General features: G+C 31.9%; 1 protein-coding gene across 8 annotated transcripts in view; it reads left to right on the top strand.

Annotated features, from left to right (window-relative positions):
- CCNT2 (cyclin T2) overlaps nt 1-21,903 on the top strand; it is a 37,683-nt gene that overhangs the window by 11,406 nt on the left and 4,374 nt on the right. For 3 of the 8 annotated variants that reach the window (XM_039874525.1, XM_039874526.1, XM_039874528.1), the window contains 6 exons: nt 9,762-9,890; nt 11,677-11,737; nt 13,480-13,542; nt 16,659-16,704; nt 18,323-18,486; nt 21,595-21,665. In XM_039874525.1, the coding sequence (XP_039730459.1) occupies nt 9,762-9,890; nt 11,677-11,737; nt 13,480-13,542; nt 16,659-16,704; nt 18,323-18,486; nt 21,595-21,665 (534 nt within the window). Of the gene's footprint in view, nt 1-7,171; nt 7,333-9,761; nt 9,891-11,676; nt 11,738-13,479; nt 13,543-16,447; nt 16,542-16,658; nt 17,024-18,322; nt 18,487-21,594; nt 21,666-21,903 lie in introns of those variants that run through there. The other 5 variants (XR_005655325.1, XM_039874529.1, XM_039874530.1 and 2 more) reach the window with 5 other exon arrangements.

Here is a 21,903-nt window from a genome sequence, read left to right on the forward strand (position 1 = left end):
TTTGGATATCAACTGCCACTGTCTTCTCAGATTCTTCACATGAGACATTAAAAATGTTATCTTTAATCACTTTAGGAGATGATACACTAATTTCCAATCTCTACAATGTGCTTAGTATGTATAACTTCTAAGAAGATAAGGATGATTTTTTTAGGAATAATTAAAGTCACTTGCAGTTCATTCTGTTAAACCAGGAGGATGATCTATCTGCAATCGTTTATCGATAGATGTTAAAAAGTATATAATATATTTTTGACTTTTTTCAAAATTAATTCTGAAAAGAACTCTAGAAAGTTTTCCAAAAAGCTTTAATGTTATTTTAAAACATAGTGCTCTATCTGCCTGATTACACGTATGTTGGCTGATTCTGTTAATTGACTATATAATACATAAGTTTTATAAAATCTTTACGAAGCACCTTTTTTTATTTTTCAAAATTTGATGGTTGCAAAATACTAAAAGAATTCATAGCTTTTCTGTGCGCACACACATATATGTGTGTCTGTTAGTATTGATAGTTCATATGCTTTGATGGTGGCTTTATAGTTCATTTGTCCCAGAACTAAGACAGCATTTTGTACAGTATAGTAATGTAGTGATTCTAAACTAAGTGTGGTCTTGGAGTGCATTGGCCAAGGCACACAAAGATCTCTCTGTAAAGACTTTTTTTGTCATTTATAAACTGACTTTGAAGGCAGAACAGGAATTCTCAAGATTTTTTAGTACATAAAATTGGTTACGGAAATTTTTTTAAGTGAAGAACAAATTAAATTACAATACATTCTATTATAAACATATATACACATTCTAGGGAATGGGGAAAAGGAAGAGAAAAGGATGGAAAACTTACTTCCTTACAATATTCGAGGAATTTAAGTTAAGGCTTTAATGGCTTATACTTAGTGATAGTGCTGTATGTTTACACAACGGTTTTCCACAAACATTAATTGCATATTTTATGACAAGCTGTATGCAAAATTGGTATTTATTGTTTTTTATAAATAAATGAAACTGCTTTTTTTTTTTAAGAGGGAGAAGAGAAAGAAACTTAGGTCTAATGTGGAATGACTAGGAACAGAAATCAATTTGAGCTATTTTGTGATGCCTATGACAATTTAATACCTTTAAATCTGTTTTATATAATTTTAATGAATTTTCTCTTCAGAATGACAACAGTGTATTTAAAATTGTGCAAACATTATATATGTCTTTATAACCACTACCTAGAAATGGTTAATTTCCTGCTTCATTACTGTGTTAACATGGTTACTAGAAAAATCTTAATTACATTTGTGGCTCATATTACATTTCTATTTGACAAGATGGCTTGGGCTATAGACTCTTAAAAGTAATACCAGTTAACTAATGGAAAGTATAGACATTTGTATCTATCAACAAAAAAATTATAGTGGAATTCACACTAGTACTGGGTTATGTAGGGAAGTGTGCACATTCAAACTAATTTTAAATTGAGGACTCATTTAGAATTTGAAAAAACAAAATGGTAATGATTATTTTCAGGTCAAGAATCTTAAGATCATGAAAACTGACAGAATTCCATGCTTGAAAAAACAGAGAACAAGGAAAGGAAGTTCTGATAATTTGGTAGCAGTCTTTAAATGGCGCATTCATTCAGAGAGGATATCATACCCTTAGATAGATGTTGTAGATATTTTGTATTGCTTTAATTCAGTGATTGGTGTTTTGAGTGCCTAATGTGGGTACCTATTTGAATTAATGATATGGTTCACTTTATGTAGACTTAAACATCTGTTCAATTTATTTTTGTTAACCAAACAAGGAAACTAATGGTTTTCTGAAATAATCGCATAATTTAAATGTCAGAGTGAATCATTCTTTAGGAAATGGATTTATACCTTCTGAAAATGAAACCTAATTCTACTTTTAAATTAACAAATGTGCAGTAAAGTTATACATGCTTAATATGAACATTGTTTACCAGTATTTGTTATACTATAATTGGGCTTTTGGTTTCCTTGGAATTTCCTTTGTTGGTATGCATACACTAAATATTTAAAATCAGTGACTTTAACATTAACTCTTTTTTAAAAAGCATCTATTGAGATGTAATTCACATACCATAAAATTCCCCCATTTAGAATGTACAGTTCAATGGGTATATTTACAGAGTTATACAACCACCATCACAATCTAAGTTTATAATATTTTCATCACCCCAAATAGAAACCCTGTATCTGTTAGCTGTTCACAATTTCTCCCCTTCTCTCAACTTTGGATGACCATTCTCTGTTTCTATAGCTTTGCATATTCTAGACATTGCATATAAATGAAATTATGCAATATGGTCTTAGCATAATGTTTCCAAAGACCCATACATGGTGCAGCATGCATGTATCAGTACATCATTACTTTTTACTGCTGAATATAACAACATTCCATCCATCGTGGGGACATAGCTCATTTTATTTATCCATTTATCAGTTGATGGATATTTGGGTTGTTTCCATTTTGGGACTGTTGTGAATAATGCAACTGTGAACTTTCATGTACACTTTTCTGTACAGAAAAGTGTACATGAAAGTTCACAGTTGCATTATTCACAACAGTCCCAAAATGGAAACAAACAAAATGGAAAACAAGACATATGTTTGCATTTCTCTTGGGTATATACCAGGGAGTGGAATTGCTGGTTTGAATGGTAACTCTAGACCTCTATAACCTTGGATAGCTTTTTATTTAAAAACATTTTGAGAAACCTCCTAACTTTTCCAAAGCAATGTATAAGGGTTCCAGTGTCCCACTTCATATTGTCTTTTTTTTTTTTCAGTTATAGCCATCTTATTATGGCCATCCTGCTGAGTGTAACGTAGTTTCTCATTGTGGTTTTGATTTGCATTTCCATAATGACTAATGGTATTGAGCATTTTTTCATGTGTTTATTGGCCATTTTTGAATCTTCTCTGGAGAAATGTCTACTTGGATCCTTTTCTCATTTTTTAAATTGTGTTGTCCTTTTATTATTAAGTTATAAAAGTTCTTTACATATTCTGGATACCAGTCCCTTATCAGATAAATCTCCTCCTATTCTGTGGGTTTTCTGTTTTATTTTCTTGATGGTATCATTTGTAGCGCATGCGTCCAATTTATTCATATTTTTCTTTTGTCACTTGTGCTTTGATGTCATGTCTAAGGTATTGTCTGATCCAAGTTTATGAAAATATATTACTGTTTTCTTCTAATAAGTTCTATAGTTTTAGCTCTGATATTTAGGTCTGTGATCCATTTTGAGTTAGTTTTTATGGTGTAAAGAAGGGGGCCAACTTCATTTTTGTGCATGTGGATATACGGTTTTATACGGCTTGTTTCTCAGTGAATTATCTTGACACACTTGTTGAAAAATGAGTTGGCCATAAATATAAGTGTTTGTTTTGAACTCTACTACTCCATGATTTATATGTCTTTCTTTATGTCAGTACCACATCATCTTGATTACTGTGGCTTTGTGGTAAGTTTTCAATTCAGGAAGTATGAGTCTTCACATTATTCTTTTTTAAGATTGTTTTGGCTGTTCTGGGTCCCTTACATTTCCATATGAATTTTAGGATCAACTTGTCATTTTCTAGAAAACAGAAGCTGAGATTTTGACAGGCATTTTGTGATTCTGTAGATAAATCTGGGGAATACTGCCATCTTTACAATATTAAGTCTTCTGTAATATTAGTAATTATTTGTTTAGCTATCTGACTGAAATTTTCAGATTTATGTAAAATATTTGAATACCTATGCAATGTTAATGTTCTTATGTCACAGTACTGTATGACTATTTGGGAGATGGCAGGGGCTGAAGAAGAATAGAGACTGAAATGAAATGCTAAGTGTACTTTAAAGTATAAGTTTTTTCATTTTTGTAGCAAATTCATAATATTGAGGTACTCTTCAATAAATGTTAAAATGCCAGGCAATATTAAGCATATTTAATATGTTTAAATATAGTATAATTATGGAAATCAAGCCTTATTCTCTGAATCGGTACTGCTTTTCAACAATACTGAAGGCTGGCATTTTTCAGTCTTATTAAGCCAACTCTCTTTTAAATGTAATTAAATGTCCCAAATAACATCCAGCCTGAAGATTTTTTAAATTCTCAATATAAATTATCTTATGTTGACAGTATTAACACTCATTCAAAAAAAAATTTTTTTTAACAGTAAGGTATATATGTATTTACACTATGTGTTCACCTCCCATAGTTAGATGTCTTCCTGTCACCACATATTTTACCCCCTTTTCCCCATCTACCTCCCCCCTACCCTCTGGTAACCACTAGTCTATAGTCCATGTCCATGAGTCTCTTGTTTGTTTGTCCTGTTCATTTGTTGCTTTTAGGTTTATATCCCACATATAAGTGATGATATGTGATTTTCAAATTTTCTGTCTGGCTCATTTTGCTTAGCATGATTATCTCGATGTCCATCCATGTTGTCGCAAATGGCAGTATTTCATCTCTTATGGCTGAGTAATATTCCATTGTATAATGTACCACAGCTTCTTGAGCCAGTCATCTATCGTAGGATACTTTGGTTGCTTCCATGTCCTGGCTTACTGTAAATAATGCTGCTATGAACATCGATGTGCAAATATTTGTTTGGATATGGGTTTTCAAGTCTTCGGTGTAAATACCCAGTAGAGAGATTGCTGGGTCATATTGTAGGTCAATTCTTAGTTTTTTGAGGAACCTCCATACTGTTTTCCATAATGGCTGTACCAGTTTGCAGTCCCACCAGTAGTGTATGAGGGTTCCCTTTACTCCACATCCTCTCCAACATTTGTTATTACTTGTCCTGTTGATTTTAGCTATTCTAACAGGTGTGAGATAGTATCTCATTGTGGTTTTGATTTGCATTTTCCTAATAGCTAGTGATGTTGAGCATCTTTTCAAATATTTGTTGGCCATTTGTATGTCGTCTAGGGAGAAGCGTGTGTTCAGGTCCTCTGCCCATTTTTGATTGGATCATTTGTTTTTCTTTTGTTGAGTTGTATGAGTTCTTTGTATATTTTGGATATTAGGCCCTTATTGGAGGCATTGCTTGCAAATATATTTTCTCATTCAGATTGTTGTCTCTTTACCTTGTTGACAGTTTCTTTTGCTGTGTAGAAACTTTTTACTTTGATGTAGTTATATCGGTAGGAAAATAACTAAAATATTAGACTGAGTTGATGACATTTTCTGTAGTACTGTAATGCCAGTCTTTTCAACAGAATCAAGGGTTTAAATCACTTTTTAACATTGTACTGGAATTTTGGTTTAATTTGTTTGAGCTTGGTGATCTTTCTTATAAACAAACGGACATTTTGACCTATCCCATTTTCTTCTCTGTTAGGGACTGTACCCTCCCCCCACCTTGTTTTTCTTATATCTAAGTTTCTACTTTCTTTGTCTTGTTCTAGGAGCTTCTTTGTATGAGTCTTTGCTAAAGTTATGACATTACCACTTTTCCTTAACTATAGCCTTAAGCAAGTGATTTCCAAATACATAGAACTAGCGAGGTATTTATTAATGAAGTCCTTTTCGGGACACACAAAATAGTTATCCTAGTCTTACTTGGTGGTGTTGGTGTTGGTGGTGGTGATGTCGAGTTTGAGGCAGAGGCAGTTAAGGAACAGGAGAAATGGTTTCACCAGCCTGTAGGACCTAAAGGTAAAACATAAGAACAGTTTTAGGAGCCCGTTGATACTGTATTAGCAAATAGAAAGCAAACTTGGAAGCCTTTTCTTTGCCTTTTTTAGGGCTTTTTTGGATTAGGAGGTATAAAATTGAAGGGTAATAAATCAGCTATGGATAATTCTTTAATACAAATGTACACACAAAGTGTGCACAAAATTAATTTCTGAAAAAATAAAGACTGGAATGATTTGCTTGCAAATGGCTGATACTGCGGTGACAGAAATTACCCAGGCTTTTTGTTAATTCAGATTCAAACTAACCTTGCTTCCAACTATCAAGGTTGAAGCCAGCAATGCAGAATGAAGAATGTCAGCAGTGAGGGCATCATGAGCAGAAAGGGGGAGATGGCGGCCAGGAATAGGCAGGAGGAGAAAAAAATGGAGAAGGAAGGGAGTCGGAAAAAGAGGTGGTAATGGAAACGTGTAAAAGAGTAGAAAATGAGAAGGGAGTGCAAACAACTGGAGGGAAAAAAGAAGAAAGGAATATGAGTAACCACTGAATTAAGTACCATAATTTCAGTGTTTGAATCTGCTTAGTTAGGACTTAGAACCTTAAAGAACTGAGTTTAACTATGAAAGGAAAAAGTTGAGCAAAGAAGGGAATTCTAAAAAGTACTTAAAATTCATTTAAGACAAACACAATACACAATTGTTTAATTTTTCAACATCGTAATAATATGTGAGTCATATTACTATGGGGCACTAGTCTAAAGTGCTTTACTTATATTGTTTCATTTAATCCCCACCACAACTTTATAAGCAGATACTGTTTTTCCCATTTTACAAATGTGGAAACTGAGCCACAGAGGGAATAAGTAATTTGCCTAGGCTACTCAGATAACAGAACCAGCATCCACTGAGACAGTGACTACTGTGGTACAGCTGGCTTCATCACCTCTACCTCCCCTTCTCCATGATTTCTATGGTATATTTCTGTAGAAATTTTTCTTGTTTTGAGAATGTAATATCCCCTTGAAATAGTTGTACATTTGCTAGAGTGACAAACTCTGGACTATTTAAAAATCAATTTTTCTTTCCTTTAGTTATAATAATTGGAGAGAGTTTATTACTAAACAAGGTACCAGAATGCAAAGATGGATAGTGCATGATCCCTGTCCCCAATGCACTGAATCTCAGTTTGTAATTGCTTGAACCAACTTGAACCAAGTACTGTAGTATCTGTGTGAATTTTTTGACCTTGAACCAAGTTTACATGTGTTTGTTGCCTCAAAAGTGTGCTCTCTGTTAAGAGCCACAGGCTAAATCTAATATTGCCATTACTTAAAACTTTTGGAATTTTTTTCCTTTTAATAAGCCCAACAATAGAATCAGCTTTCCGTACAAAAAGCAGTAGTACCTAGTTTGATGACTTTCCTTAGTCAGCCTTAAATTAAAGCCTCACATGGATATTCACAGAGTATTTATCTTTAAAGGTGTTTTGTTTTGTTATGTTTTGTTTTTACAGCCCTGAATGCATAAAATGTTTGCAGGCTGTAGAGGAGGAAATGTGAATGGAGTTAGTGGATTTCACCAGGAACTTTGGAAGAGTGTTGGGTATTAGTCACACTGGAGGAAGAGAATTGAGCCCTATTTAGAGGGTACAGAAGACTTCTGTGAGGAGAGTGGGTAAATACACCAGGAATCTACCCTGAAGATCATTGCTTAGCTTTCTGAATACGTAATTTTTAAAATTATTTGTAGAATTTTAGGATCATTCACTAGTACACATACTTTTTTTTCCCATTGAAACTGTCTTCTAAGGAGAAAAGCTGTGTGGTTTGAAAGTACCTCTTGATATTGAGGGTGGAGCTCTGATAAGGAATGCTAAAATGGTTTACCAACCAAAACTCATAGGAGACTCTTAGAAGTGCCTTTTAGACAAGAGAAATTCTAGGTCATCTTGCAGTTAGGAAGAAGTTTAAATATTAAGTTCAGTCTAATTCGACTTTTGACTTGATTCTCTCTTGCTTCACTCTTTGATAAATAGTTGCAGCATTTGAAGGCTAGCGTAGCATTCCCTTAGGCATGAATGAGATAGTAAATGAGAGGTAGGAAACTGAGTGTGTTTTCATTTTATTGTTTCTTGAATTTCCTACATTGGTATTGGCTCTTAGATTTTTATTGTGGCATTTGGAATACTGAGAATTTAATAGTAGTGGCTTCATGTTTATATAGAGATCATCCACATATTCAAATATATTGAACAGCAGATATTGGGAACATGAATGAATAATTTAGTTTCTGTGTGCAAGCTGCTTCTAGACTGGCAGGACAGACAAAATTAGTAAACCAGAAGTTAGAATACAGCATAAGTACAAATGGTAGAGGGATGCACAATTTCCTATTTAATAGAGAAGGATACTTTGACTCAAGAATTTTACCTTATGAGGAGGTGATATTTTGAGCTAAACCTTTAAATAGAAAAGGAATTAGAAAATGTAGATAGCAGTGGAAGGAAATTTTAAGTGTGTGGGAAAAAATAACATATAGGAATTATTGTCTGGTCTTAGTTATCTTATACTTTGTACATCTCAGAAAAACCCTCGCCTGGATGACTGCTATTTAACTGATATTTCAAGAATATTAACCAATTTCGATGCTGTTTAATTAAATTTGTTATAAAGAAAAATAAAAGTTTATTCTAAATCTATGAAAACTAAGAATAAGTTGCTTTTTTGGGCATTCTCAATTTTCAAAATATTTTCCTTGTAATTTTAGTTTTAAAAGATAGAAATAAGTTGTAAGTCCAGATTGAAATTATTCAGTCCTTTTAAGGTAACATTATTTCTGGTTGCTTGGAGTCAAACTCGCTTAATTTTAGATCTGTTTTAAAGATTTATTCACCAGGAGGAGAGCTTGAAGTCATTTTTATTCCATTTACTCATTTGCAAATGCATTTGGACTAGAAAGATCTCTTTCAGATCCAAAATCTACTGATTGAATTTCATGTCTCAACAGTGATATTTATAAGCTGTTATAAAAGTTTTCAGAGGAAGGGGTCCACCTTCCCTGTATCGGAAAATTTCCCCTTATGTTACCTACCCAAATCACATCATATGCTTTGTGCCCCACCCCCTTTCCTCTTTGGCATTGTTTCTGTGTAGTGTTTGATGACCCCCCTGAGATACAGTGAGACTCATGTTTATCTCTTGAAAAATAATGTACCTGAATCTTGACATTTAGAAATTATCTTTCTATGAGATTATTTTTTTAATTAAAATCATTGGGTTAACATTGGTTAATAACTTTATGTAAGTTTCTTTATAATACAAAATCAGTATACTCCATTGTAAGCTCACCACCTAAAGTCTAGTCTCTTTCCATCACCATGAAATATTTCTTGTATGTAACCTTACAGTATTGAATTTAAAGTATGCCTATTTTCTGAGTCAGTAATATTTGGTTTATTAGTAATATTTGCTCAAAATTGATGATTCTCTGTCTTCATCAATGTCTTTGTATTAGTGCTGTGTTCTTAATACTTCCCTCTGAATAATATAACTCACTAAAGCTAAAAAAAAAATTGCTAATTCCTCGATCTTTATTTGGCATTATTTCTACTCTATTGGTTTATATTATGCGTTCCTTGTTTTTTTAGCTACTTTTAATATTGCTGTAGTAAAGTCATAGAGGTGTTAGGTAGCAGTTTAATATGAAGAATCTTCTCACTTTGCCTTGTAGATCCTTTTCCTGTCTCTTCAGCAAGGTTGTATGACCCTTAGCTACACAGTGAATCATTGATTAATTTAAAAGAACTTTAGGAAGTGGTGACTGCCATAAAAGAGGGAAAATCTGGGCATATAGATAAAGTATAAGTCTTTTTCCTTTTTCTCTTTAGGATTCTACTTGCAAAACAAGTAAAACAGATTTTATAGACTGGGATAACTAGTTTTATTTAATGAATAACTTTATTAGAACTCTTACATAAATCTTGTAGCCCAACTAGCAATTCATACTATTAATATTTCTTTCCTTCCTTGTATACCCCTCCCCTTTATAAAGTAGTATTTTCTAAAATTTGTTTTTAAATCACCAAATTTTTATCTTTTCTGCAGATAATATCACCTACTGCATTATTTTTGGCTGCAAAAGTGGAAGAACAGGCTCGAAAACTTGAACATGTTATCAAAGTAGCACATACTTGTCTTCATCCCCTAGAGCCACTGCTGGATACTAAATGTGATGTATGTAAAAATGGTTTGGTTTTGGTTTTGGTTTTTTTTTTTTGGTTTTGGTTTTTCTTTGTAAATTTGAAACCTTTTCATTGTTTGGACCTAATAAAAATGTAATTCAATTAGTGTTGCTTTCCAAATGCTACTTATTTCTGTTACCACTTAGGAATGTAGTACCAGGAAGCAATCTGGCAGAAACGTATTTCATGTTATGTTCATAAATTATATATCATTCTGAATCATGTAAGGCTTTGATTCAAAGGTTCCTTTGACTTACTTTCTAAGTGTTTCACATTTTGTTATTTATCTTCACAGTAAGCTTGTGATATATGTAGAGTGTAAATCATATCGCCTCCATTGTTTGGGTGTATTAAAGACCAGAGATAAATAAATTGTCAGCAAATGAAAGAATAGGAAAATCTTTAGATTTACCTCCAGACCATTAATTAGTCTTTTTACAGAATTGTTCCTTATTAATATATATATTTACTACTACTTATCTCTCTGATGCATAAAGATATATTAAGATACATTTTACCATGCTTTCATGAACAGCATTTTTTTTAATATTTTAATTTCCCTAAAGAGTAATGCTAGTTTCCAAACAACTTGTTCATCATCAGTACTTTACTGACTTTATTTGAAAGCACCATTTAAAAATGTACTGACATCTTAAAATATGCCAGCATCCTGGGCCTTTAAAAATTCCAAGGTATAAGGAGGATTGGACAGGTGTTTTTCTATCACTGTTGTTATAGGTGAGTTTACTTTATCAAGAACTTTTAACTACTGATTGACTACCAGATTGTATTAATTTAGTTTGATTTGGATTGAGTTTAAGGTCCAAATTAAGTACATCTGATTTTATTAATGACAAGTTTTATCTTAGATGTTGGCTTCAAGGGAGTAAAATATTAATGTAACCATTTGATAATAGCGAATATGTGATTGTTCAAAAACGGTTCTTCTGTCTGCTAACTTTACAAATTCAGAATTATTTCTTGTTATTAGGCTATTTTTCAAATAATAGAAACCTATGTTTTAAAAGTCAATTCAGTGACCTTTTCAACTTTGAGCATAAATAAAATGAAAGGTGTTTATCACCTTAGTCACTTGTCATGATCTAAGGATGAGATGGCAGAAAATTTTTCATACATAGAGTAATGGCAGTAGGGGAATAATTTACTGATCTCAAGGGAGAAGGTCCTCTATGTCCCCGTGGGCATTTGATACATTATTTTGGTATTTTATAGCTAAAAAAATTTTTTTTTTTTTTTTGGTCAAAAAATTATAGGGCTTGTTTTGATTTTGCCTTTTTTGAAGAGAGGAAGTTAATTCTAAAAATAATTGACTTACTGACTGACTGTCAAGGAATTACCACATGAAGTATCCTAGATTAAGTTAATAAGCCTTTTCTTTAAAGGCAGGTTTGAATTTGCTGTTTTTACTGGGTTTGTGCTTCCTGTCCTTAATATGTCTTGAAGTACAAGTAATACCTGGGTAAAGTTTTATGTTACAGACTGGAGATCTTTTTTGTTTATATTAACCCACCCCCTTTCATATTATCATTATCTTTAAGTTGTTTTTGATTTTTATTCTGTTTACATTTCCTATATTAGAAGTAATTCAGTTTAGACTTATCACAGAATACAGATTTTTCTGTCACCCTCATCTCCTTCATATTTATAAACTACTCTGGTTCTTTAGTAATCAATTTATAATGCTCATGAGATATAATGGTCCCAGTCTAGTAGTGTTAGTTTATCTTAAACATTTTAATATTACTTTTACCTGGCAGGCTTACCTTCAACAAACTCAAGAACTGGTTTTACTTGAAACCATAATGCTACAAACCTTAGGTATGTACTTTTGTCGTGTATTATTTTGTGTGTGTTCTTCATTACAGTACAGTAAGTCCTCACTTAACGTCATTAATAGGTTCTGTGATTCTAAGTGAAACAACATATAACAAACCCAATTTTACCATTGATACAAACAAGAGTTATGTTCCTATGATATAAAGGATATTGAACGACATTATTTGAGGACCGCTGTATCCTAAATAAAGGAAAAATTTCTGGAGTAATTTTATCATCAAAGAAAGTTTCATTTTAAAACAAAGTTTTGGGCCAGAATGTTATTGCCTAGTTGTAAGGAAACCATTTTTAAAAAATTTAATTTCATTTGGCATAATTTAATTGAATGGTAAACATAGACGTTAGTGTGATTTTTATGTTATCAGAAAGTTGAGACATTATGTTTCAATCCGGATTAGCATTGGAGAGTAAAATATTTCTTTAGGGCTGTGGATATGGTTGTAATGTATATAAACATGCATGGTAGTTCTTGTTCTAGAGCTTGTCTGCAAAGTTTGTGCAACTCAAGTGTTTTCTAAAGATCATTTATTCCAATCTTTCACTTTACTAATGAAGAAATTGAGGTCTGAGAAGATTTTGACTGGTGTAAAGTCATATATTACTTCTGGAAGAACGTAGGCTTTATGAAGATATAAGTTTAAATCTGTAGGCCTTTGACTTGCTTTGTAATCTTGGGCAAAGTTCCTGTACCTTGCATATCTCCATTCTGTATATAGGAGGTGGAATAATAATGCCTCCCATAACATAGTGAATTTGAAGCTAAAAGATAATGTATTTAAAAAATTGCCACGTAATGTATGTGTTATAAATAATTATTATAAATAATAATTATTTATTATTAAAAAGTTATACTATAAAAATATCATTTAAAAATAATATAGTTATTGAAAATCATTGTACCGTATTTGTATTGTTTATGACGGATTCTTAAGCACAGAGAATGAATAGAATAAGATGAACATTAGAATTTACAAGGTATAACCTCTTTGGCTTTGATTCAAGTCTGATTTTGCAGGTTTAATTACAGTAGAAAAATGTAACTAGACTATACACTAACTTTATAAATCCAAATTATCTGTTTATTAAGATGTTATTCATTTACTACATCTGAAGACACTAGATGTGACCTTCACTTTTTTAAAAAAGCAAAACCCTGCCCTGCTAAAGGGTTGATTGAACATTGAAAACTTTTTATCTTTGGTTTTAGAAACAGTGATTTAATGAATCAAGGCCTGTAAGATTTACTTACCTTAACAATTTTATTTTATTAATGAAATGAAGTTATACGCTAACTAGCTGAAACCCCTTAATCTAAGGCGTACTAAGAAAATAAGAAGACTTTATCATTTAAAAGGTCACTTCTCACACTGTGGCCCAAAGGTTATATTTATGAAAAATATTCTTTTTCACATCTTCTGAAAGAGTTGGAATACATTGAAGAAACTTTATTTTTAACTTGAGGATAATCTCAAACTAATTGTAATTCAGAATTTCAAATGAATATTACCCCCTTTGATATCAATTTTCATAACTGGAACATTGTTTTTTAGAAGAAATTATTTTTCATCGTCAGAAGTATAATGAGCATATCTGATGAGAAACTTTGTCTTTGGATTTTTATAATAATTTTAAAAATATATATTTATGGTCGTATGATGAATGGCATTTCTCAGGCAAGTATTGTAGTGGCAAGTGCTTGGGAAAAAAAGTGCTTTTCATTTCAGGTTTTGAGATCACCGTTGAGCACCCACACACAGATGTGGTGAAATGTACCCAGTTAGTAAGAGGTAAGTGATCTGTGAAACTTTTAAATTAAGTACAGTCCGAATGCTTTTTTATTATTTATCATTGATTTGAATGCTGTTTTGTTCTTTCTCTTGAATTTTATTAAAATGGAATTATCATTTTGAAGCATTACTTTTTAAAAGTGTTCTACATCTACCTATTTATATACTTCTATTTGTGGTTCTACCAGTCAAATAACTTCCTTTAAACTTTGATGAGAGTCTCATTTCACTGAAAAATTGGAAGGTTTCCAAATATTTAGTACCTTCTCTACCTTTCCGTTGGGCTATGCCAGTTCTGTTTCAAATGTTAAGATGTAGGCCATTAACGCATAGGTGCAGAAAATAGTATTAATTTTTGACTTTTCATTGACTTTTTGAAAATATCACAATATAAGAATTTAGAGGTCATCCTCAAATTTTTCATATAAAAATTGCCTTTCTTAGCAGATTTGTCATTTTTGGAAATGTTTTTGCCCATGTTTATTTAAACAAAATTGACTTAATGCATTTTGCACAGTTCTTTATCATTACTAACAATGGTTTCCTTTTTATGTATAATGGAGAAATAATATAGCACGGTACATACAGTATGTAATGTGCCTATTAAACCTTTTATAAACAGGAATAGGACGTTTTTTGTGGGGGTTTTTTGCTTTACTGCTTATAAAGCATGTGGTGCATATTTTTCTGCTCTTGTTAATTCTATGTATCTGTTATATCCCTAGAAATACTTTTTACATAGTTGCATGTTATACTATTTTCCTGTTTCCCATTTGAAGTTATGTACTAATAGCACCCACTTACAACCTTTAGTGTGCCTTTTTCTGTTACTTCCTTTTTGAAAATGAAATTTTGCAGTTTCATTCTTTTACCACTACATTTTAGGTTTATTCTAAACGAAATAGGTAAGACTTTTGAAGGCCTTGTTTTGTTTTTAGTGTTTACCTAAATATTCTCACATTTTATTCATTCTAAATTGACTTCATTTTATACCTAGGTAGAATTTTATTATGTTGTAGCTACATTTAATAAAAAAGAAAAAAAGATTTTTCTGATACCACATGTTTTTATTAAAATTGGACTTCAGAAAATGCCATTTATACTTTTTTGATCTTAATAGCACATTATCATATGTAAACTATAACACAGTCTTGTCCCCAGTGTTACAGTATAGTATAGAATTGTATTGCTAACTAGTATAGATGTTGAATTTTAAAAAGCTGCGTAGTAGCTCTTTTCCTGAAAACCTGAAAGCGTGATAAATTAAAATGTTTTGTCAGATAATGGAGAGCCATATAATTTGTTTTAAATTGAGCCTAGTGAAGATATTGAAGGAAGATGTTAATATAGGTTAAAGTATATATATTTTAGTAGAAAATTAAACTGGATTTTCAGTTTAGCATTAAATGTGAAATTTTGGTCATCTTTTAAATCCTATTTATGGTTGTATGATGAATGGCAAAGTTTAATATTTTTGTACATGTTCTGTATCTAAAGCTAGAGACATAAAGACCATTCATTTGCAAAATTGAATAGTAAATTTTAAAATATTTACCAGAATACAAATTAAATATATCATCTAAAGCAAAAAATTTAAATACAATTTTTTTTAATGTTTAAAATGTGACTGGTAAATTTTAGTGCAGATCTTATATATGTTTAACCTCATTTTGTCTGACTAACATTTCAGGTAACTATAGTTTGTGTCTCACTCTATTTAAAAATGTTCTTTCATGTTTTGGTGTCTTTTTCCTTTGCTCTATTACAACTTTAAGCTAACAAAAGAACATTTTCCCTACATTCTTCCTCTGTTGCAGTAAGTGTTGATAGGTTATTGAATTTAGATATATGCGAAAGTAAAAACTGCTATAGCAATTTAAAATTATTTTTACTTTCTTTACATATTTTGAGTCTTGTTGGGGGAGGGTAAATGGTTTGGCTTCTTTGAGTCCCCCCTCCCCTTTGAGAAAATTGATATTATGCTACTTTGCGGCAGAATTGGCTAATATCGTGTTACAGGGACCTTTCACTTCTGTGATTTCTCCTTCCCTCCCCACCAGGAAAGAATGCCATACTTAAGTCCCACTGCCTCCAAGACATCTGATGCTTTGACACTCTTCCTTAGCACAACTCTGCTAAGCCCAAATCCCTTTTTGTAAACCTTTATGTTATGATTCATATGGGGCAGCAGGGATTACAGGTGCTACACATAAAAATAGGAGGCGGCAAGGAATTTGAGGCCTCTTAGAGAGGGGTGAGTTGAGGGGAACCTGATCTAGGTGAGCAGAGGGGAAAGGTATGTCAGTGATTATTAATGTAATTGGAAAAAAGGGGGAAACCATAGCAAAAGGCATCCTTGTTGGGAAGAATAAGAAACTGAAGAAGGGAGGGGGAACTGTTTTCAATTTCAATGTCTTAATTTCAATTTTTGCTTTACTATTGGGGACCAGTGCTGAAGCATCCTGATTCCCTCTAGAGTGCTCTTATCATTTCTAAACTTGTCGTTAATTGGATTCTATAAATTAAAAAATTGTACAGTGGTGGTTCCTATATTTGTCCTTATGATGTTTCTAGGCTATTTATTCTCTGATGTTTACTTAGCATGATGAAAAATGGAGCATTTGTGCTCTCTGACTTTGGGGGGGGTGGGGGTTTGTTTTGTTTTGTTTTGTTTTGATGGAAGTACTTAAGCCAATTTAAATATGATGATTGAGGATTAAGTCTGGCAGGCAACTTTTCGTATTTTGTATTAGACTTCAAAATCTTTTCTTCTTCTTCTTCTTTTTTTTTTTTTTAAATCCAGGAGAATGCTTTATTGCAACTTTTAGCTGACTAGATGCTTAACTTAGTAACAAGTTTAGCCCTTGTAACTGGCTAGCTAAAAGCAAATCGGCTTGTTTCTCAGATCTTTGGGGGATAGCAAGAAACATTTGAGTGAATGTTGTTGAAGATTTTCAGTAGTATAGAAAATGATGGCGCTCTTGTGATATTTGTAAGTAGTAAGTAAAATTTACTTTTTGTGTATACATCTTTGAAGTTTTTGTTGTGTTGAGAACTTTTTGATGGTAGCATGTTAAAGCTGATAGTATTGTCTTCGTGTTTTTTTTTTCTTACAGCAAGCAAGGATTTGGCACAGACATCCTATTTCATGGCTACCAACAGGTTGTTATCCTGACCCTCTTTGTTGCACTGTTGTAGCACACTATAGCTTCCTTTAATGCAGGGCCCCCTCAATGTGTCTCTTACCCTTGTTGCAACAGGAGACTGGACCATCTACTGTGGTGGTACCTTCCTGTCTGCTTTGCGGTGTATTGTACAAGGGCCTTTGGGCACAGAGGGGTTAAATGCACAATGTGAAGTGTAGTGGTGCTTTCTGATGACATATTCTCGATTTGTGAGTGCATAAGTCTAAAATTGGTAGCCTGAATAGCAGCTAAAGATTACAAAGAGCTAAACTTAACGTAGAAATTCGAGCAACTTGGTAAGTATAAAGCTATTTCTAGTTTACAATTATAGTTAAATGACAATTTTTTAAATTTCACATTGATCCAATCTTAACTTAATCATTAAAGTTTTTTAATAAAGAAAATTTATGTAACTTGGGTTTTTTTTTTCCAGATAATACCCCCTAGTAGTAAATTAGAAGTAGTCAAATTCTATCAGTGCTTTGATTTTCATAAGTACGATTTTACTTTTAAAAAAACTTACTTCCTTTTCAGTTTATATAAATAAAAAATGGTGTCGATCAATAAACATTTTTCGTCACTTCTGAAACTGAAGTGGAGGAATAGTTTTTAAAAGCCTGTAATATCTAATATAAAATTCTGTTCTATATTGATTATATTAATGATTTAAATTTATTTTTTAAATGGGTAATTGGGGAAAAGGGGCCCGAACCAACTTTGTGTCGTCCTTAATTTATTGTGACACTGTTAAGTTTTATTTAATACTTTGGATTGTCAAATATCAATATATTTTCTTAGATATATGTCGTTGGGATTTAACCTTTATCCCTAGGAATTCTGAACAATAGCAACAACAACAACAAAAACTTTAAATTTAAACCTTTGGTTAAAAAAGCCTAGTTGTGACATGGCTCATGACCAGTATAGTAGAAGGAGAAGAGTAGTATTTTTGTAGTATTTAGCAGCATTGGGACTTGAAGCTGTTGAGCAAAAGGTAAGTTTTCTCTGTGGCTTTGCTGAAAAGAAGACAGAGGTTTACATAAATAATTGTTAAATTCTCTTTGACTTACTTCAGAATTATGTTTGCTAAGCTACATCAAATAGTAGAATCCCTGATTATAATGAAGTGTTGAAATTACTTTGTCAGATTTACAAAGTCTGCTTTTTCTTATTTGCCACAAATATTACCCAAAAAATGCCACCAAAAAAGTTTAAAGTGTTATGCTTGTAAATAGTGATTATTTGAAATATATCAAGTATATCTCTCCTCCTTTTATAAAGAAATAAAAATTTATTTGAATTTAGTTATAAATGCAAAATTTAGAAAATAATATATTGTATTAATAAAGTATTAGTATAATATTCTGGGAAGTAAGAGTGTGGGGAATGTTCATAATCTATGTAGGTTGTTTTAATACTAGACTTTTATAACTATAGTTTTAGCTTTTAATTTAACGAAATAAGGTTTGTACTCGACTTACAGAAGAAAACCTTTATGATTCTATTTTTGCTTTAATCTTACTGGTAAATGTTTTTCTTTGTTTTACATATTTGAATTTCTATGGCTCTTCATTTTCAAACCTGCTTCAAAACAGCCTGCATCTTACAACCTTCTGTCTTCAGTACAAACCAACAGTGATAGCATGTGTATGCATTCATTTGGCTTGCAAATGGTCCAATTGGGAGATTCCTGTGTCGACCGATGGAAAACATTGGTGGGAATATGTGGATCCTACAGTTACTTTAGAATTACTAGATGGTAAGTAGATAAAATAAATCTTTTTTTACATTAAAACTTTTTCATTACAAAAAAATTCTATCATATTCTATGCTTCTGCATAGGTTTGAAAACTAGTGAATCGCATGTACTCATTCCCAACTAAACAGTTATCAATTCTGGCCAAACCAACATACTCTCTTCCCCTGTAGTTATTTTGATGCTAATCCCAGATGATATTTCATCTATTAGTATTTCAGTTTGTATTTCAAAAGATAAAGATTGTTTAAAAACATAACTATAATTCCATTTTAACAATTTGATAATAGAATTTAAAAGTATAATTACATAATCAAATGAACAGAATGAAAATAAGGATTCATTAGCCTTAAAAAAATGAAAAATATATAAACCACCACTGATTATTTAGCCCTTTCAGGACTTTTCAGACTTGAAAGTATATTAATTTTGTTGAGTTTCAAATGTCTCAGTCAGGTATTAAGTTACTACAGAAGATGTGAAGCAATGACTAAAGTTGTCTTCCAAGTAACATTTCTTGCTCTGTAGTTCTACTGATGAAGGTGTGTCATTATTGCCTTGAGTTATTAACTATCAATTGACAAGGTTAATTAGGGGTACGAGTACTATGTATTATGAACCTGGTATTTGGGGGGTTTCCTGATAAGAAATTTTCTAGTCGAGAAATTAGCTGGCCAGAGGTAGGAGATTTTAAGAGATTAAGACATTTTAACCAGAAGGGAAATTGGTAACACTCTTACCTAATAGATACTCCTAAATTGGTATGTTAGGTTTTTTTTTTTTTTTTTTTTTTTTTTTTGACATTTTATTTCAGCTTATTCTTTTTTGGTTTTTTTTGTGGGCTTTTTGAAACGACAAAGTTGAAACTAATGGGGAAATAGGATTTACATGTGTTGCTACTGAGGACATCTATCACGTAAAGTGAGACACATCTATGGTTTTGAAATGTGGTCTTCCAATAAAATCTTAGATTTTTCTTTAAAATAGATGTTTCTTTAAGAGTTTGTACCCTTTTCTGTGAAGTAACAATTTTGGGGTTTGTGGGCTATACTATCTATGCAACTACACAACTCTGCTTATGTAGCTGGAAAGCAGCCATAGGCAATTTGTAAATGAATGGGTGTGGGTGTGTTCCAGTAAAACTTTATTTACAAAAATAGGATGCAGGTCATATTTGGCCCACTGGTGATTTTGCCTACCCTATTTGTAAAATATGCTTCTTTGTTAGATCTCTTGATTTTCTGATTTTTTTTCTTCTCTGAAAAATTTCTCCCAGAGTATATACAAAAACTAGTGTGAGCGTATTTGTAATATGAGGTATTTGCGTAATTCATACATTAAAGCAAAATTTAACAGCAAAAAATATAAAGTGAAAACCGGTGGCGACTTATTTTCTTCTAGGACTTGAAGATTAGGTTATTTATACTGCCATCTTAAGCAGTCAGTAATAGGATAAAATTGGCATAATGTTAATAAAAATAGTTTATATACAGAGTGCTAAAATAAAGCTCACCAAATATTTTAAGTATCATACTGTGATTTTTGTGCATATAGTTACTTGCTTATGTTAGTAGTGATTAACAGATTCTTTTGTTCCTTAACTCTGAAATTTAAGAATAGGATACTTAAGGAAAACCAAAGCTTAAATAATTTAATAAAATAAAGACCAGAAACATGCATTTAGTCTTTGGCAACCAAGCTGTTAAAGAAATAGAGTCAAACAATTTTTTGTTAATGTTGTACCCAAAAGTATTATGTATCTGCTAGATTTATTAGTGTCCAAATAGAAAAGAGGTCTTTTTTCAAATGAGGAAGTGGTAGTCCAGGCATTAGATTTTTTTCATCCAAACTAGCTCAGAAAGCTCTGAGACTTTAGCAGGAGTTAGTTGTCAGAGTTTGTGAATGTATAGTGGCGCCAAGACTAATGTTAATATTTGTCTTGAGAGTTGCCAATAACGTTATTAAGAACATCATTTTGGAGTAGAAAACTATAATTCTATTTGGAAAAGTGAGTCATCTCATTTTAATCCTAAATTTAAGATTAAAAATTAGGATTAAAAATATGACCAGTGGTTTACCAATACGTTAATAGTGTTGATTTCTAGGAAGTTAGGATAAAGGTGGAGGAATTTTTTTTCTTTTAACTTCAAAATAATTCTAAACTTAAAGAAATTGCAAAATAGTACAAAGGTTCTGTATAGATTTCATCCAGTTTTTCTAATTTTAACATTTTATATAATACATGATTATCAAAACCAGGAAATTAATATTGGCATAATACTATTAGCTAAACTAAAGATTTTATCAGGTTTCTTCACTTGTTCTGTTCTAGGATCCCACATTCTGTTTGGTTGACATGCCCCTTTAATCTCTTCCAATCTACGACAGTTTTTTAATCTTTCCTTTTCTTTCATGACATTGACACTTTGAAAAATAGCGGTCCATTATTTTATAGAATGTTTTTCAGTTGGAGTTTGTCTGATATTTTTTCACTGTTAGATTGAAGTTATAGTTTTGACAAGTATACCACAGGAATGCGTTGCGCCCTATTCAGTGCATCTTACAGGGGATACATGACGTTGATATATCTTATTGCTAGTAATGATAACCATGATCACTAGGTTAAGGTGGTATCTGTTGGGTTCCTTCATTGTAAAGTTACTATTTTTCTCTTTGTAATTAATATCTTGAGGAAGACATATTGGAATTACACAAATGCCCTTTTTTCCCCAAACTGTTGCCCACTAATTTTAAAGAATCTATAAATGGTTCTTGCCTGCAATGCCACTTGTTACTGTGGTGCTTGCCTAATGGAGATTTTCTATTTGGGGTTATTTTTTTTTAATACTACTAAATTTTCCAGAGATTCTGACTGAGTAAGCATGTAAAATCGGGGATGGGTGGGGTAGGAGAGCGATTTTCTTTTTTTAAAGGATTCATCTTTAAAAATACTAGTTCAGAGCTGTGTCTACTTCTATAGATGCTGAAGATTAAATAGGAGGGTGATAGTGAAGTAGATGAACTCTTGAGATCTCTTTAATATTGCCCACTTGAGAGAAATTTAAGTCCTAAGGGCACCTTCTAAATTATACATTTAAATTTTATTTTTAGAGCTAACACATGAGTTTCTACAAATATTGGAGAAAACACCTAGTAGGTTGAAGAGGATTCGAAACTGGAGGGTAAGAGAATTGGCAGGGTTTAAGAGAATATCAATTTGTCATTTATTTAACAATTACATGGCTAGACAATTTGAATTTTTGTGGTTAAATATTATTTCCAGTATTCCTAAGTAAATCTCTTGTTTAATTCTCACAATAATGGAAATATTCTCCTTGTTTTACAAATGGAAAAGTTAAAGCCTAGACAAGTTAAATTACTTTCTCAAATGGCTGGGCTAGGATTTAACCTATATCTGAT

This window comes from Pteropus medius, unplaced genomic scaffold (assembly GCF_902729225.1).
Source record: "Pteropus medius unplaced genomic scaffold, Ma_sr-lr_union100, whole genome shotgun sequence".
Lineage (NCBI taxonomy): Eukaryota > Metazoa > Chordata > Mammalia > Chiroptera > Pteropodidae > Pteropus > Pteropus medius.